The 14,898-nt window shown below is 39.4% G+C and overlaps 1 protein-coding gene across 4 annotated transcripts in view; it reads left to right on the top strand.

The window, feature by feature from the left end:
• Positions 1-14,898, top strand: part of LOC128686543 (phosphatidylinositol phosphatase PTPRQ) — a 205,554-nt gene that overhangs the window by 79,555 nt on the left and 111,101 nt on the right. For all 4 annotated transcript variants that reach the window (XM_070084320.1, XM_070084319.1, XM_070084317.1 and 1 more), the window contains exons 3-4: positions 7,321-7,566; positions 11,982-12,275. In XM_070084320.1, coding sequence (XP_069940421.1) covers positions 7,321-7,566; positions 11,982-12,275 — 540 coding nt within the window. The remainder of the gene's footprint in view (positions 1-7,320; positions 7,567-11,981; positions 12,276-14,898) is intronic.

The raw sequence follows: 14,898 nt of genomic DNA, 5'->3' as shown, positions 1-14,898 counted from the left end.
TTGTCGCTGAGCCTCCCTTCTTATCTGTGCATACTCGTTTCTGGCTCTTTGGCTAATCTCTTTATTTTCCTGAGTTCTCTGTCTTCTGTACCTTTTCCATTCTCTAGTACACCTAGTTTTTGTCTCCCTACACCTTTGGGTGAACCAAGGACTCGTTTTGTTCTCATCATTATTTCTGTTTCCCTTGGGAACAAACCTCTCCTCTGCCTCCTTGCATTTTGTTGCCACAGAGTCCATCATTTCTTATACTGGTTTTCCCGTCAGTTCCCTCGGCCACTGAATGTTTTGAAGGAAGTTCCTCATGCCTGAGTAGTTCCCCCTTTTGTAGTTTTGTTTTCCCAACCTATTCCTGCTACTCTCTCCAATTGGAGCTCAACTATGTAGCCGAAGCACAGAACCACATGATCACTAGCTCCCAGGGGCCTTTCATACATGATATCTTCGATGTCCGAACTACTCAAGGTGAATACAAGGTCCAGTCTTGCTGGTTCATCCTCTCCTCTCTCTCTGGTACCACATCCATCATCTTGGCTCTCCATGTTTCGGGACCCCCATGGGGCTCCAGGTTTTCCCAGTCAATCTCGTTGTGGTTGAAATCAGCAATAACTAGTAACTTTGCTCCTCCCATGTGTGCTCTCCTGGCTACCTCGGCTAGTGTGTCGACCATTGCTCTGTTGCTCTCATCGTATTCTTCTCTTGGCCTCCTGCAGTTCTGTGGTGGGTTGTACATTACTGCAATTATCACCTTATGTCCCACAGACTGGATTGTTCCTACTAAGTTGTCCCTTTCGCCCGTGCCATCCATTCCTTCCATTTTCTCAACCCCCCACTGGTTTTTAATGAGCAGTGCAACTCCTCCTCCCCCTCTCCTCCCTCTGTCTTTCCTGAGGATTTGATATCCGGGTGGAAAGATTGAATCTGTTATTATTCTGGTGAGTTTTGTTTCTGTGAGTGCTATTATGTCTGGGGATGTCTCCTTGATTCTTTCATGCCACTCCTCATACTTATTTGTTATTCCATCTGCATTTGTATACCACATCTTCAACTTCTTTTCTGAGACTGTGGTCTGGGAGGTATATTTGGGTTGGGGAAGTGGGAGACCTGATAAGGAACTATGAGTGGTTGCTGTGGGGGTGGAGTTTGTAATGCAGTGGGTGGGGGCATTGGATGTGGCATGGGTGTTTTGGTTTAGTGTGTTTGGTTGCACTGGGGTTGACCTGGTTGGGAGGCTTCTATAGGAAGTTGTGAGGGAGGCTGTATTTAATCTTCTTCCTGAGTCTGGGATCTCCTGTCTGTCTTCTCAATCCCCTCTCCTTCCTCCTTTCGCCTTTACACCATCTCACTCAGTTTCTGCCTTTCTTCTTGTGTTCTGTTGCGGTCGAGATACACCTTCCAGTATTCCAGCATGTCCCTTAACCGTGCTTTCTCCTGCAAGATCCTGTTCCGAGTCGATTCTGCCTTGAAGGTCACTTTCACTGGCCAGGTTCTTTTTTTTTACAAACCCTCCTATTCTCCGAAAATTTTCCAGCTGGGTCATGTCGTCTTCTCCTATTGCTTTTATGCTTTCAATTGCTTTTTTTCCCCTTGTTTTCTTGCTTTATATGTTTCCCCTTCAACTTCCTGAAGCCCATACAGAAAGACAGACCTCACCCTTTCATTCTCCCACTGCATATCCTTGTGTATCCCCTCATTCAATTTGATTTCCTCCATTGCAGCTTTCCTTTCTTCAGTTTCACTAGCTAATGCACTTGGGCTCAGTGGCCTGTCATTTTCCCTTCTCGGCTTTCCCTGGGCTCTGCTTTGGTCTGCTAGGGCCTCCACATAAAGCTTAGCTCTTTCATTTACTATAGTCTTTCTGATAGAGCTTCTACATGCAGTTTTGCTCTTTTCCCTGCCGTCCCCTTATTTGTGACTGAGGTAGCAGTCTCTGATGTCAATCCCAAAATGTTCTTTCGTTCTTTAAGCTGTTTCAGATTTTTCAGTTCCTCTTCTAAACTCTGTATCCTAGCCTTTGCTGCTTTGACTTGCACCTCCCACTTCCTGCTTTCCATATCTATCCTCTCTTCCATTCTCATGCTAAGTTCTTCTAGTTTCTTTTCCCATTCATGTTCCCTTTTTATGAGCTCTGCTGTCCAATCTTTCTTTGCAGCTTCCTCCTCCTGTCCCTTGGTTTTTCTTCCTGCTCTCTGGCAACAAATTTTTGTTTTATCCTGATTGCCTCAGAGTGACATACACACTACTAACCTAGGTTAGTAGTGTGTATGTCAGAGTGTGGGAGGAGGAAGGTAGAGGAGGAACTGTGGCTATGTTGGGGAGGAGTGGGGAAGGGGATTTAGGGGGGAATATGGGGAGTGGGAAGGAGGGAGAAGCAAGTGGGTGAGTGGGAGAGGGAGAGGGGGAAGGAGGGGAGAGGTGGGGAGGGGGAGGGTGAAAGAGGGAGGGGTGGGATCAGGGGAAGGAGTGAGATGTCGGTGGGGAGGGGGGAGTGTATGTGTGAATCTGGATATATATGTGTGTGTGTGTGTGTGTGTGTGTGTGTGTGTGTGTGTGTGTGTGTGTGTGTGTGTGTGTAATTATGTGTGGAATTATGTGTGGGTTTATTATGTGTCTGAAAAGTAGGTGCTTGTGCATTGGAGTGTAATGTGGAGTCTCAGTGGTCGCTTGTGACCACAACCTCTTGTGACCTGACCCCCACCCTCCTGGGACTTGACCCACACCTACTTACAATTTTGCCCTTAAATGCTTGTCCTGCCACCTAGCTTATAGTAAGTTACTTGCCTTGTTCAATGAATTACCAATTGCTATTCTTTATTGAATACTTGAATGCCTATTCTTTATCGTGCTATGAGAGACCATTCACAATCAGCTTGGCGGTTAATTGGAACCTGGAACCCCACACCCACTCAACCACTCATAGGTGAGTACAGTACTTGCAATGCAGCTGTAGCAGCCTGTAGATTGTCCAGCTCGATGTGACGTCCTGCCGTAGATCCACCTCAATTTCTTCTCGTTAATAATGTACCCTATTCACTGTATTTCTCTCTCTGGTCACACGATTGTTTCACTTTATTATCTTTCTTGGGTGACACGTGACAACGTCGCCTTACCACCCACACTAGCCTGCCTGCTCTGACTGCGCCACCACGTTTTACTTTCTAGATCACTTACAAAATTGTGGCTCTCCCCACACTTATGTGGCTCAGGCAGATTGTAAATCGCTTCCAGGATTGTTCACTACCCCAACACACTTTGCAACCCTTGCAGAACACTTGGGTAGCCCTCAAAAACACTTATATTCGCGGAGCACGGAAGGCGTGACTCACGCGCTCGGTGTCTCTACTCTGTGTGTGTGTGTGTGTGTGTGTCGTGCCGAATAGGCAGAACTTGCGATCTTTGCTTAAATAGCAACGCTCATCTTGCCATATAGGACAAGCGAAAATTTGTGTATGCAATAATTTTGCTGAAATAATTCTGAACCTAACGAAAAAAATATATTTCACTGTGTTTGTTTAGTGTTAAATTATTGTAAACAAATCTAAAATATATTTAGTTGGGTTAGGCTAAAATAAATTGCTCTTGTTATAATAAGGTTAGGTAAGTTTTCTAAGATTCTTTTGGTGCAAAATTATAATTTTTTACATCAACATTAATGAAAAAAATGTATTTTTAAAAGTATAAGGGAAAATTTCAGAAAGGCCTTAATTTTAAATGAATTCTTGCTAATTGACCAGTTTTACATATTCGGCACGACATATATATATATATATATATATATATATATATATATATATATATATATATATATATATATATATATATATATATATATATATATATATATATATATATATATATATATACCAACACTGTGACTAGCCAAGGTTTCGAACCCATGTTGTTTTCGCCCGCCCCATGGTGAGCGAAAACCACATGATGCTCTAACCCACAGGACCATCAAATCCTACAAGAACCAAGCACCCAGCAGAGCTAGGTGTGTTACCTTGATCCGAAGTCATACTGTAGTGTGGGTGCCTCTGAGACAATTTAATTCTACTCCCCGTTTGGTGTACTAGCCTCAACGAGCAATATTTTATATTATTATAACCACAAATAAGTGGTATTGATCAATAACAGTCCAACTAGCCAAGGATTCGAACCCATGTTGTTTTGGCCCACCCTATGGTGAGCTGAAACCACGTGACACTCTAACCCACAGGACCACCAAATCCTACAAGAACAAAACACCCAGCAGAGGTAGGTGTTTTAATGTGATCCAAGGACATGCGGTGGAGTGAGTCCTCACCTTGAGACGGGCCAAAACAACATGGGTTTGAATCCATGGCTAGTCACAGTATCATTTTTAATTAATATCACTCGTTTGTGGTATATATATGTCCTCAGATCAAGGTAACACACCTAGCTCTGTTGGGTGCTTGTTTCTTGTAGGATTTGGTAGTCCTGTAGGTTAGAGCATCATGTGGTTTCCGCTTACCATGAGGTGGGCCAAAAGAAAATGGGTTCGAATACTCTGCTAGTTGCAGTGTTTGTTTATTGGTCAATACCATGGTTACAATTATATATATATATATATATATATATATATATATATATATATATATATATATATATATATATATATATATATATATATATATATATATATATATATATATATATATATATATATATATATAATATATTGGTCAATACCATGGTTACAATTTTATATATATATATATATATCATATATATATATTATATATATATATATATATATATATATATATATATACATATATATATATATATATATATATATATATATATATATATATATATATATATATATATATATATATATATATATATATGCAAAACAACCACTCTGAAAGAATAGAGAAATTCCAAGCGCTTTCGTGACTACTCACATTATCAAGGAACTATGAAAGTAAAGCATCCAAGAAAGCTATATAAGGGGTCTGGCCAACACCTCACTATCAGATCCCACAACAGTTAAACACCTGATGCGCGCCGGCCCAACTGGACAGGTCCTTTGCACAACTCACCAACAAACTATTCTACCCAAGAAAATTTAAAAATTATTATTTGTCCAGTGTATTATTAAATTCTTCCCAAATTCTATTAATTATAAATGGATCTAATTTATATAAACCAAAGGAAATATTCATATTATTGTCGAAAGCGCTTGGAATTTCTCTATTCTTTCAGAGTGGTTGTTTTGCATATTCTGAAATCACCTGTTTACTGTGATCTTATTGCATATATATATATATATATATATATATATATATATATATATATATATATATATATATATATATATATATATATATATATATATATATATATATATATATATATATTATATATATATATATTTATATATATATATATATATATATATATATATATATATATATATATATATATATATATATATATATATATATGTATGTATATATATATATATATATATATATATATATATATATATATATATATATATATATATATTTCCTAAGATGTGCACCTTCATATGATAACCCTATACTGCACGAATATGACAGTATCCTGAGGCAGATTTTAACGAAAGTACTTAACCTTACTCTAGAAGACAGGCAATGGAAACAAGCTACACTTCCAGTCAGACTAGGAGGCATTGGTGTCCGCAAGTCATCACAGATTGCGCTACCTGCTTTTCTATCCTCATGTACTGCATCCAGAGGGCTTGCAGCAGTGCTTCTCCCTGAACATCTTAGGGACAAGATTGGAGTCTAGGACCAAAAGTTCATTGACGGAGCCATGATCTGGGATAATCTAGCGGGCTCTGAAACCATTCCTGCTCCCCCCAACAACTACAAACAATCGCACTGGGATAGTCCAATAGTGGAAAATATAGCCTCAACAATGCTTCAGAGTGTGTCAGGGAAGGATAGAGCCCGCCTCCTGGCAGTGAGAGCCCCTCATGCAGGGGATTTTCTGCTGGCTGTTCCCAACTCCAGCCTTGGCACACGCCTCGACCCACAGACCATCCGCATCGGTGTTGCTCTTCGACTTGACGCCCCTATCCTCGCCGAACACAGGTGTATTTGTGGCAGTGAAGCAGCAGACCGATTCGTGTACCACGGTCTTGTGTGCCGTAAATCCGAGGGAAAGAGTGCAAGACATGAGGAGGTTAATAACATTATCAAGAGGAGCCTCACATCAGCCGGATGCCCAGCAGTAAGGGAGCCACCTCAGCTATGCAGATCTGATGGCAGCCAGAAGCGTCCAGATGGTATCACCCTTCAAGCCTGGACAGATGGGAAGCAGGTGGTGTGGGACTATACATGTGCATCTACCTTGGCTGATACCTATCTCCAATACACCAGGGAGGAAGAAGGGGCAGCTGCCAGGTTCAGGGAGTCCCAAAAGTGTAGAAAATATGGAGAACTTGCCCATCATTATGTTTGTTCCCATAGGCTCAGAGACCCTTGGCTCATGGGGAAAGAATGCATCTAAATTCCTTAAGGAGCTGGGAAAAAGACTCATCAGGGTAACTAGGGATCCCAGGGCAGCTAGCTTTCTGTTCCAGCGGCTCAGTCCGGCTGTTCAAAGGGATAATGCCTGTTGTATTTTGGGCACACGCCCCAGCTCTGAGGAGCTGGATGAGATTTTCGCCTTATAATCGGTGATACACACGTAACAACATGTACCGTATATGCCACCTTTATATCAACAATGTATCTCTTAAATCTTTTGTAACATATTATGTAATAAAATATTCCTATTGGTAAAAAAAAAATATGAAAAGATGTGGTGGTAGGGGAAGTGGAATATTCAAACGGCTTCAGGAAGAAATCCAAATATTCATCCTTGAAGCCTTTTTATCCACTTCTCCGAGGCTATGGATCCCACAATTTACACCAGAGGTATATATATATATATATATATATATGTATATATATATATATATATATATATATATATATATATATATATATATATATATATATATATACAGCATGAGTAATTAAGAGGTCCCATTGAACCATTTTTGCTTTTCATGTTAATATGGTTTCTACTAAATCATGAAGACAGTTTTTAACAGGAATAATCACAAAAGTGCTGCATTTCAGTTTTTTTTTTTATTTAGTTAAAGGATATTATATTTTTTTATAAATAAAATAAACTCTGAACATTAATGGAGTACATTTAATTAGATTATCATTAACTGTGTCTCTGATTTCACATGTTTTATCATTATTTTAACATTAATACTATAAAAAACTAACTTGTTTAAAATATTGTGTGTCTCAGGTCGTGGGCCACCACAGAACGTGACAGTGACGGCAGGTGTGACAAGTCTCACTGTGTCATGGTATGCACCTGATAAACCTCCTCCCTACTACATCGTGAATATTGATAACAGACACCAAGAAACACAACGAACCTTAGTCGTCTTTAATAATTTACAACCTTGTACATCGTATGATATATTTTCGGTATCTGTGTACGAGGGCGAGTCATACCTGACCTATGACAGCGGTAGAACACTGGACTCAGGTAATATCTTAGGTACAGTGTTTGCTCTGTCTCTTGCAACTAAGTTATTTACCAAACTTGATGTTTACTTCTCTAATTGTTTACCTATCATCTTGTTTGCTTAAAATGGTCACATTTTGTTGCTTATCTTCTACGCTGTTTTCCCCTCTTTGGTGTTCACCTTCCATGTTGTCTATCATAGTGTTTACCCTCCATGTTGTCTACCATAGTGTTCACCTTCTATGTTGTCTATCATAGTGTTTACCCTCCATGTTGTCTACCATAGTGTTCACCTTCCATGTTGTCTATCATAGTGCTTACCTTCCATGTTGTCTACCATAGTGTTCACCTTCCATGTTGTCTATCATAGTGTTTACCCTCCATGTTGTCTACCATAGTGTTCACCTTCCATGTTGTCTATCATAGTGTTTACCTTCCATGTTGTCTACCATAGTGTTCACCTTCCATGTTGTCTATCATAGTGTTTACCCTCTATGTTGTCTACCATAGTGTTCACCTTCCATGTTGTCTATCATAGTGTTTACCCTCCATGTTGTCTACCATAGTGTTCACCTTCCATGTTTTCTATTATAGTGTTTACCCTCCATGTTGTCTACCATAGTGTTCACCTTCCATGTTGTCTATCATAGTGTTTACCCTCCATGTTGTCTACCATAGTGTTCACCTTCCATGTTTTCTATTATAGTGTTTACCCTCCATGTTGTCTACCATAGTGTTCACCTTCCATGTTGTCTATCATAGTGTTTACCTTCCATGTTGTCTACCATAGTGTTCACCTTCCATGTTGTCTATCATAGTGTTTACCCTCCATGTTGTCTACCATAGTGTTCACCTTCCATGTTGTCTATCATAGTGTTTACTCTCCATGTTGTCTACCATAGTGTTCACCTTCCATGTTGTCTATCATAGTGTTCACCTTCCATGTTGTCTATCATAGTGTTCACCTTCCATGTTGTCTATCATAGTGCTTACCTTCCATGTTGTCTACCATAGTGTTCACCTTCCATGTTGTCTATCATAGTGTTTACCTTCCATGTTGTCTATCATAGTGTTTACCTTCCATGTTGTCTATCATAGTGTTTACCTTCCATGTTGTCTATCATAGTGTTCACCTTCCATGTTGTCTATCATAGTGTTTACCTTCCATGTTGTCTATCATAGTGTTCACCTTCCATGTTGTCTATTATAGTGTTCACCTTCCATGTTGTCTACCATAGTGTTCACCTTCCATGTTGTCTATCATAGTGTTCACCTTCCATGTTGTCTATCATAGTGTTCACCTTCCATGTTGTCTATCATAGTGTTTACCTTCCATGTTGTCTACCATAGTGTTAACCTTCTATGTTGTCTATCATAGTGTTTACCCTCCATGTTGTCTACCATAGTGTTCACCTTCCATGTTGTCTATCATAGTGTTTACCCTCCATGTTGTCTACCATAGTGTTCACCTTCCATGTTGTCTATCATAGTGTTTACCTTCCATGTTGTCTATCATAGTGTTCACCTTCCATGTTGTCTACCATAGTGTTCACCTTCCATGTTGTCTACCATAGTGTTCACCATCCATGTTGTCTATCATAGTGTTCACCTTCCATGTTGTCTATCATAGTGTTTACCTTCTATGTTGTCTACCATGGTGTTCACCTTCCATGTTGTCTATCATAGTGTTCACCTTCCATGTTGTCTACCATAGTGTTCACCTTCCATGTTGTCTATCATAGTGTTTACCCTCCATGTTGTCTACCATAGTGTTCACCTTCCATGTTGTCTATCATAGTGTTTACCCTCCATGTTGTCTATCGTAGTGTTTACCCTCCATGTTGTCTACCATTGTGTTCACCTTCCATGTTGTCTACCATAGTGTTCACCTTCCATGTTGTCTACCATAGTGTTCACCTTCCATGTTGTCTACCATAGTGTTCACCTTCCATGTTGTCTATCATAGTGTTTACCCTCCATGTTGTCTATCATAGTGTTTACCATCCATGTTGTCTACCATAGTGTTCACCTTCCATGTTGTCTACCATAGTGTTCACCTTCCATGTTGTCTATCATAGTGTTTACCCTCCATGTTGTCTATCATAGTGTTTACCCTCCATGTTGTCTATCATAGTGTTTACCTTCCATGTTGTCTATCATAGTGTTCACCTTCCATGTTGTCTACCATAGTGTTCACCTTCCATGTTGTCTACCATAGTGTTCACCTTCCATGTTGTCTACCATAGTGTTCACCTTCCATGTTGTCTATCATAGTGTTCACCTTCCATGTTGTCTATCATAGTGTTCACCTTCCATGTTGTCTATCATAGTGTTTACCTTCTATGTTGTCTACCATAGTGTTTGCCTTCCATGTTGTCTACCATAGTGTTCACCTTCCATGTTGTCTACCATAGTGTTTGCCTTCCATGTTGTCTACCATAGTGTTCACCTTCCATGTTGTCTACCATAGTGTTTGCCTTCCATGTTGTCTACCATAGTGTTTGCCTTCCATGTTGTCTACCATAGTGTTTGCCTTCCATGTTGTCTACCATAGTGTTTGCCTTCCATGTTGTCTACCATAGTGTTTGCCTTCCATGTTGTCTACCATAGTGTTTGCCTTCCATGTTGTCTACCATAGTGTTCACCTTCCATGTTGTCTACCATAGTGTTTGCCTTCCATGTTGTCTACCATAGTGTTCACCTTCCATGTTGTCTACCATAGTGTTTGCCTTCCATGTTGTCTACCATAGTGTTCACCTTCCATGTTGTCTACCATAGTGTTTGCCTTCCATGTTGTCTACCATAGTGTTTGCCTTCCATGTTGTCTACCATAGTGTTTGCCTTCCATGTTGTCTACCATAGTGTTCACCTTCCATGTTGTCTACCATAGTGTTTGCCTTCCATGTTGTCTACCATAGTGTTTGCCTTCCATGTTGTCTACCATAGTGTTTGCCTTCCATGTTGTCTACCATAGTGTTTGCCTTCCATGTTGTCTACCATAGTGTTTGCCTTCCATGTTGTCTACCATAGTGTTTGCCTTCCATGTTGTCTACCATAGTGTTTGCCTTCCATGTTGTCTACCATAGTGTTCACCTTCCATGTTGTCTACCATAGTGTTTGCCTTCCATGTTGTCTACCATAGTGTTCACCTTCCATGTTGTCTACCATAGTGTTTGCCTTCCATGTTGTCTACCATAGTGTTCACCTTCCATGTTGTCTACCATAGTGTTTGCCTTCCATGTTGTCTACCATAGTGTTTGCCTTCCATGTTGTCTACCATAGTGTTTGCCTTCCATGTTGTCTACCATAGTGTTCACCTTCCATGTTGTCTACCATAGTGTTTGCCTTCCATGTTGTCTACCATAGTGTTTGCCTTCCATGTTGTCTACCATAGTGTTTGCCTTCCATGTTGTCTACCATAGTGTTTGCCTTCCATGTTGTCTACCATAGTGTTTGCCTTCCATGTTGTCTACCATAGTGTTTGCCTTCCATGTTGTCTACCATAGTGTTTGCCTTCCATGTTGTCTACCATAGTGTTTACCTTCCATGTTGTCTACCATAGTGTTTACCTTCCATTTTGTGAACCTGCCATGAAGTTTACCTGCGATTGTATTCACCTACTCTACTGTTTACCTTTTTTCTCTTTAATTTTTTACCTTCCATGTAAAAATTTGTAACATGTAAAAACCTTTGCAGCATTTAATTTCATTTGGCTTTAAATTCCATTGTGTTTTTTTGCTATGTTGGTCTTTCTGTTGTTCATCTTCTATGTTGTTCATCTTCTATGTTGTTCATCTTTCATGTTGTTAACCTTTCATGTTGTTTACCTTCCATGTTGTTTACCTTCCATGATTATCGCCTACCATGTTGTTTACCTTCAATGATTTTCGCCTACCATGTTGTTTACCTTCAATGATTTTCGCCTACCATGTTGTTTACCTTCCATGTTTGTCGCCTACCATGTTGTTTACCTTCCATGATTTTCGCCTACCATGTTGTTTACCTTCCATGTTTGTCGCCTACCATGTTGTTTACCCTTCATTGTGTTTACATTGTTCTTTCCCTGTATACTCGTCATATAGAAATATGTCACTGATGTCAGCTGGTCTGTATACCATGTGCATGTACTTGTAATAAATAATGATATTGTTATATTATTATAGTGTTTATGTTTGGTGTTGTTTACCTACACTGGTATTACTCTACATGTTTGTAATAACATCGTGACTATATTATGTGACAGTGCCATTCACTAATTATATATTTTATTCATTATTTTACACTAATTATATCCTGGCATATTACCATCCTGTATTATGAGACATTTCTTGCAGCTTCTCACAGTCTTAACTTCAATGGAAGCATCAATTTAAATTTTCTTTTTATCATAAAGCGGCACATTATTTTTTTTCACTCGTTATAACGCTTTTCCTCAGTGCCGCCGCCACCACAAAGTTGCTGGTTTGATAACATCACAAGCACAACTATGACGTTGTACTGGCAAGACGTAGATTTTGCCTGTCCAATTATCAGCCACAACATCAGCTTGTCATGGGACGTCTTGTGGAGTGATGACGTTGGTTCAGATATCACTAACACCACCATCACGGGTGACTACATCACACTGCTCGGCATTCCTCCCTATACCAACGTCACAGCACAAGTTGCAGCTGTTACAGATGTTGGTTATGGTCCCTCCACAAGTTGCTGGAATGTTACATCTCAGGATGGTAAGTTTACATTGTCTAATTTTGATAATGTATTTCATATTAAAATGATTGTAATTATAGAAGACAATGGACATCAAAAATACTTTGATCTGCAACTTAGATAAATATAAGTGTTCTTATGTAATATAAACATCTTCATTACTAATTTTAAGTCGAAATGGAGATATAACATGAGGATTTTTAACTATTGGAAAACATATAATTTTATGTATTGTTTACTTGTATATAATATTCTATCAAAATTAACAACACTTAATATAATGAGTCATTAAAAACTTATTCTCCGTTATAAAGTAACTGCTAAACAGTTCTTCAAGAATATTATGTCACATATTCTAATTGGAAGAAGAAAATATTTAACGATAGTTGAAGTATTCTGACTTTACTCTCTTGACTAACATTGTTGTGTCTGTGAAGACACCAACCTGACAGTGGTCACACATCCCTCCATCACTGATGCACTCACCTCACACACTGAGGTCCGGAGTTCGAAACTCCGGTACGGCTGGAAAACATTAGGGATGTGTCTCCATAAGACACATGATGTTCCTGTTCATCCATCAGTGTAAAAATGGTACCTGGGTGTTAGTGGACTGGTGAGGGTCGCATCCTGGGACAAAACTGACCTAATTTGCCCGAAATGCTCAGCATAACAAACAGCTTTCTATATAGTAGTATGTCACTGATGTCATTTAAGCCTGTGTACCTTGTATATGTACTTGTAGTAAATTAAGCTAATATTATTATTATTATTATTATTATTATTATTATTATTATTATTATTATTATTATTATTATTATTATTAATATTATTATGTAGGAAGTGAAACGCCCCTGAGGTCAGTGGTCACGTGTGTTCATACCTGTCCCAAGCTGTCTGGGATTAGCGTGGGGTGTTACCTAGCACCATGGTTTGTTGTAGTGTTTTAGAATCTCACGTTAAAGTATTGAAGAAAGATATTCTACTTCTTCAGGAGGAAAATAGGAGGCTGAAGCTTCGTCTAGATGGGTTTGGGAGTGAGTGTGAGATGGTTGTAGCTGGTGAGGAGGAAAAAGTTACCAGCAGTGATTTGAAGAGTGGCAGCCGCTCTAAGTGGCAAGTGGTTCACAATTCAGGAAGAAGGATGATAAGGAAGGTTAATAGAGAAGATGTGATGGTAGGAAATCGATTCTCTGTTCTCCAGCACGAGTGTACTTCAGTGGTTAGTGAGATTAAAGGCACCATTGATTCCCCTGCTTGTCAAGGTAAGAATATTCTAATTGTGGGAGATTCACAGGTAAGATATATGGACCATGCTTTTGGTAACGGAGATAGAAAGGTCAGAGAGAAGGTGTGCCTCCTAGGAGCTGGTGTTGGTAACATAGTCAGCAGGTTGGATAATAATATGTCAGACAATGGGAACAAGCCCATTATCTGTCTTAGTGCTGGTGGAAATGATATCGGGAATGGTAGGAGACAGAAGCTGCTGGATAAGTATAGGTCAACCGTAGATGTGGTCAGGTCTAAGGGAGGGATCCCAGTCATATGTAGCATCTTGCCTAGAAGGGGAGTGGGCAATGAATGGATGTCTAGGGCAATTGGTATAAATTGCTGGATAGACAGGTATTGCAAGGAACTTGCAATCCCATACATTGATAACTGGGACGTATTCTATGGAAAACGTGATATGTATGCAAGGATAGGATTCGTCTCTTTGGGGCTGGAGTGGTTGCCTTAGCCAGTTCGATTGAGGGGGTTATTTGTGACATGTCTAGGACTTTAAACTGACAGATTATAGATGTATGGGTGTCCATGGGAAACAATCAGGCTGCAGCACTAGGGTTGAAACCCGGAGATATAACCAGGATACCTCAGGGATGTGTTTAAAAGACAATATTCAAAATAAAGTTGCAAGTAAAGGCAAAGCAATTGATCAACAAACAAAGAGAGATAGTAGAGGGCAACGAGTGACTAGCTCCCTTAAGGTTTACTATACAAATAGTAGGAATCTAAGAAATAAGATAGATGAGCTAAGATTACTTGCAAGTGCAGGTAATATAGATATTATTGCTATAACAGAGACCTGGTTCAACTTGAAAGATAGAGAAATGCCTTCTGAATGCAAGATACAGGGTTTTAAACTATTCCATACTGACAGGGTCAACAGGAAGGGTAGTGGAGTGGCAATGTATGTCAGAGATAATTTAAATTGTTGTGTAAGACATCGGACACAGAATCTGTTTGGCTACAGTTAATTTTGGGTGTGATTTATAGACCCCCAAACCTTGATAGGGAGGACAGTAAGCTGCTATGGGACGAAATTCATAAGGCATCTAGATATGAAAATGCTGCGTTAATAGGACATTTTAACTTTAGACAAATTGATTGGAACAATGTGACAGGAAATCTTGAGTCTCGTGGCATTCTTGATACGGTTCAGGATTGATTTTTAAAACAGCTTGTGACAGAACCAACTAGAAGAAACAACCTGCTTTACTTGGTTTTTGCCAACAAAGATTCACTAATTAATAATCTTGAGGTTAATGATGAGCTTGGGGAAAGCGATCACAAATCACTTGGTTTCAATATATCATGGAATTACCCAGATAACTGCAATCAAATCTCTATACCAGACTTTTGCTT

Source organism: Cherax quadricarinatus, chromosome 12 (genome assembly GCF_038502225.1).
Source record: "Cherax quadricarinatus isolate ZL_2023a chromosome 12, ASM3850222v1, whole genome shotgun sequence".
NCBI classification, from domain to species: Eukaryota; Metazoa; Arthropoda; class Malacostraca; order Decapoda; family Parastacidae; genus Cherax; species Cherax quadricarinatus.
The sequence above is the reverse complement of the archived record's forward strand: the minus strand, read 5'-3'. Positions and strand labels throughout refer to the sequence as shown.